This window comes from Bison bison, unplaced genomic scaffold (genome assembly GCF_000754665.1).
Source record: "Bison bison bison isolate TAMUID 2011002044 unplaced genomic scaffold, Bison_UMD1.0 scf7180017864473, whole genome shotgun sequence".
Taxonomy (NCBI): domain Eukaryota; kingdom Metazoa; phylum Chordata; class Mammalia; order Artiodactyla; family Bovidae; genus Bison; species Bison bison.
In genome coordinates, this window is record NW_011495034.1 from 8,500,250 (window position 1) to 8,503,737 (window position 3,488).

At 32.0% G+C, this 3,488-nt stretch overlaps 1 protein-coding gene across 1 annotated transcript in view; it reads left to right on the top strand.

Annotated features, from left to right (window-relative positions):
* SERINC1 (serine incorporator 1) overlaps positions 1–2,810 on the top strand; it is a 31,270-nt gene extending 28,460 nt beyond the window's left edge. The window contains exons 6-9 of the mRNA XM_010861786.1: positions 377–546; positions 648–738; positions 2,247–2,391; positions 2,510–2,810. Of these exons, the coding sequence (XP_010860088.1) occupies positions 377–546; positions 648–738; positions 2,247–2,391; positions 2,510–2,795 (692 nt within the window). The 3' untranslated portion in view covers positions 2,796–2,810. The remainder of the gene's footprint in view (positions 1–376; positions 547–647; positions 739–2,246; positions 2,392–2,509) is intronic.
* The last annotated feature ends 678 nt before the right edge of the window (positions 2,811–3,488 follow it).

Genomic DNA, 3,488 nt, shown 5'->3' on the forward strand with positions numbered 1-3,488 from the left:
GATCATATTATTCCCCTTAAAATGCATCATAATAGTGAGCTACGTGTAAAGGCTGGAGTAGGAAATAGCAACCATTCCAGTATTCTTGCCTGGAAAATTCCATGGACAGAGGAGCCTGATGGGCTATATATAGTCCATGGGGTTGCAGAGAGGCAGACATGACGGAGCTCACACGCACACGTGTGTAAAGGCTACAAAAGTCTTCATGTGGTAGAGGCCAGAATTAAATCTTTATCTGCTTTTATAGGCTGTGTAATGCTGATAAAATGTTGCTTAAAATAATATTTTTGAATAAGATTGTTTTTAAAGCAAGCCGTATGTCTCATTCCTAATATTAGTGATAAAATCTAATTGTCAAAATGTATTTCTTTCGCAGCTTTGTTATCAGCTACAGCCCTGAATTATCTGCTGTCTTTAGTTGCTATCGTCCTGTTTTTTGTTTACTATACTCATCCAGCCAGTTGTGCAGAAAATAAAGCATTCATCAGTGTCAACATGCTCCTCTGCCTTGGTGCTTCTATAATGTCCATACTGCCAAAAATCCAAGTAAGCTTGGATTAGTTCATTCTTTATGAAGCTTCTGTTTTTCTAAGGTTTCCTAAATCTTGAATGATTGCAATATTTTTGTTTTGCCTATTTTTTTGTAGGAATCACAACCAAGATCTGGTTTGTTACAGTCTTCAGTGATTACAGTCTACACAATGTATTTGACATGGTCTGCTATGACCAATGAACCGGGTATGTTTTGTTTGCTTGGATTTGCTTCTTTTAATGAATCCCATAAGCTGTTCTCTTTTTCAAAGATTGCCGTTTTGTAAAATTAAGCTCATAGAGGAATGAAGAGAATGGAATAATACCATTTTCATCTTTGATGTACTGCTATATTTTTTCCCTTAGTTTCTTCCTTTACTAACAAAACTAGAAGAAATTATAGGAAAACTATAAGAAATATACCTGATTTGTAAGGTGCTTGTGATAGTATATGTAAAATTAAAACCTATTAAGATGTTTGTTTAGTCTATTTTAATTAGTATAGATTTTAAGTTCTTTTTGTCTGTGATTATCTTACAGGTGAATCTAATTGGTCTTTGTACTCTTTTTATAGGCCAATTTTACTGCATTTTGTGGAAGTATAAGCCCATATATGTTATTTGGGGTGAAACAAATTGGGAAATAAATGTGCTGCAGTACAGTCTGCATTTGGTTGAATCCATAGATAGAAAATTGCTAATATGAAAGGTTGGAATATAGAGGCCAGCCATAAAGTAAAATGCAGATTTTCAGTTGTGTTGTGGGTTGGTACTGCTAATCTGCTTGTTCAAGGGTCAACTATACTATTTTCTGAAAAGGGAAAAAATGGTCTCGTTTCCTCACAATTAAAAAAATTACAGAATTTTTGACAGAAAAAAGTTTTCTGACTCTTATTTCATTCCATTTATAAATTTCATAGGTGCTTTATCACTAGTTGGAGAAAAAGAGTTTATTTAGTGTACTAGAGATTCCTTATTTTTGTCCAGGTAAGTGTCTAGAAAAAAATTAATAGTAATTTGCTTTAGGGATTATCCTTACACAAGTGGCTTCAAGGTAAATCATTTTTCAGTGGTAAGGTGGCAATTGACATATCTGGCATTGTGGGAGGTAAAAAACATATTTGGGACACTTAAGTGAATACCAACCCCATTTTAATTCTTTGTTACAAGAGTTGAGAGGCTGAATAAGCATTAGGTCACTATGATTTATGTACTCATTTCCACAAACTATTTGCTAAAATTCTAGTAACTGATTTTATGTGTAAACTATCTTGCTTATATAACAATGTAGTTTGACAAGTTGATAAACTTCATAAAATCACTATTGTTATTTCATAGTATATAACAGAAAAGGCAGTGAGTGCATCTTAGTTTAGGACATCTGAATTTTATTCTTAACTCTGCTTGAGCTTTACTATAAAGTAAAAAATTTACTAAATTTCACCAATTTCCTGATCAGTAAAAAGCTTAAATGTCTCAACTCTTGCATGAGGTTGAAAATGAAATTGCTTTTCAACCAGTTCGATAAAACTAGCATTATATAATGTAAAAGGTCTCATTATTAATAAATACAAGTTGTCTTATTTTTTATTTGTGCCTTTTTCTAACAGTTTTTTGAGTTTTCACGTGTATAGAGTTAAAAAGAACTACAACTGTCCTCTGAAAAATTTTTTATACCTTTCTAACATTTTAATTTGACCTTAATTTACATTGTAGAAACAGAATGTAACCCAAGTCTACTGAACATAATTGGATATAATACAACAAGCACTGTCTCGAAGGAGGGGCAGTCTGTACAGTGGTGGCATACTCAAGGAATTATTGGACTAATCCTCTTTTTACTGTGTGTATTTTATTCAAGGTAGGAAAAATTATGGATTTTATTTTTTTGAAGCAAAGTCCAGCTATTATTCATATATGAATGTTGTGTTTAAATTCCTTTTTTTTCTTTCTCTCTTTTTAAACTGTCTTTCATGTAGCATCCGTACTTCAAACAATAGTCAGGTTAATAAGCTGACTCTAACAAGTGATGAATCAACACTGATAGAAGATGGTGGAGCCAGAAACGATGGGTCACTTGAGGATGGTGATGATGTTCACCGAGCTGTAGATAATGAAAGGGATGGTGTCACTTACAGTTACTCCTTCTTTCACTTCATGCTTTTCCTGGCTTCACTGTATATCATGATGACCCTTACCAACTGGTACAGGTACTTATATTTTATGAAAACTTTGCATGTGGAAATTTGGGTGGCTTTTTTGTGATTCCATTGTTAAAACATGGTATTGAGTACTTTTTATCCTCCAATATATTTCAAAATTTACAACTAAATGAATAGTGAGATCAGTATGAGAAATGCAGACTTTATTTCCTTGCTTTAGCAATAACAATCATTAAAATAGTTCCAGATCTTAAAAGATTGAAATAAAGTTTCATGAAGCTACCACATTGCTTAGGGAAGTACATGTTGACAGGGATCAAACACAGTGATTCTAATACTGACTAACTAGTTCCCAACATAGTGTAGAAAAAGATACCTTTTTTCTTTTTTTTTTACCTGTTTTTGTTTAAATTTTGTCAGTTAAAGCTTTGAGGATTTCAAAATTGAAGTGTGAATACATTAACATAAACTAATTTTTGCTTTTATATCACTTCAAAACTGATAAATCTCTTTTTGTTAAGAGGAAGGTAGTAGTTTATATTTTGTCTTTAAAAATTCTGATTTAGTTCAAAGGATTGCTGAAAGATTTAAGATTCAAGTTGAACTGTATAGTTAGGGTAGTTCTATTTTTAATACTCTTTAATGCATAATAATATCCTTAACAATTGGTAAGAAAACTTTGAATACCAGCAAAAGATGTAAAAAAAAAATTCGTTTGAGAGCAGCCTCTACTGGCATTTATTACTGAAAAAAATATATATATACTTAAAAATTCCTATACTGCAGCATATTAAGG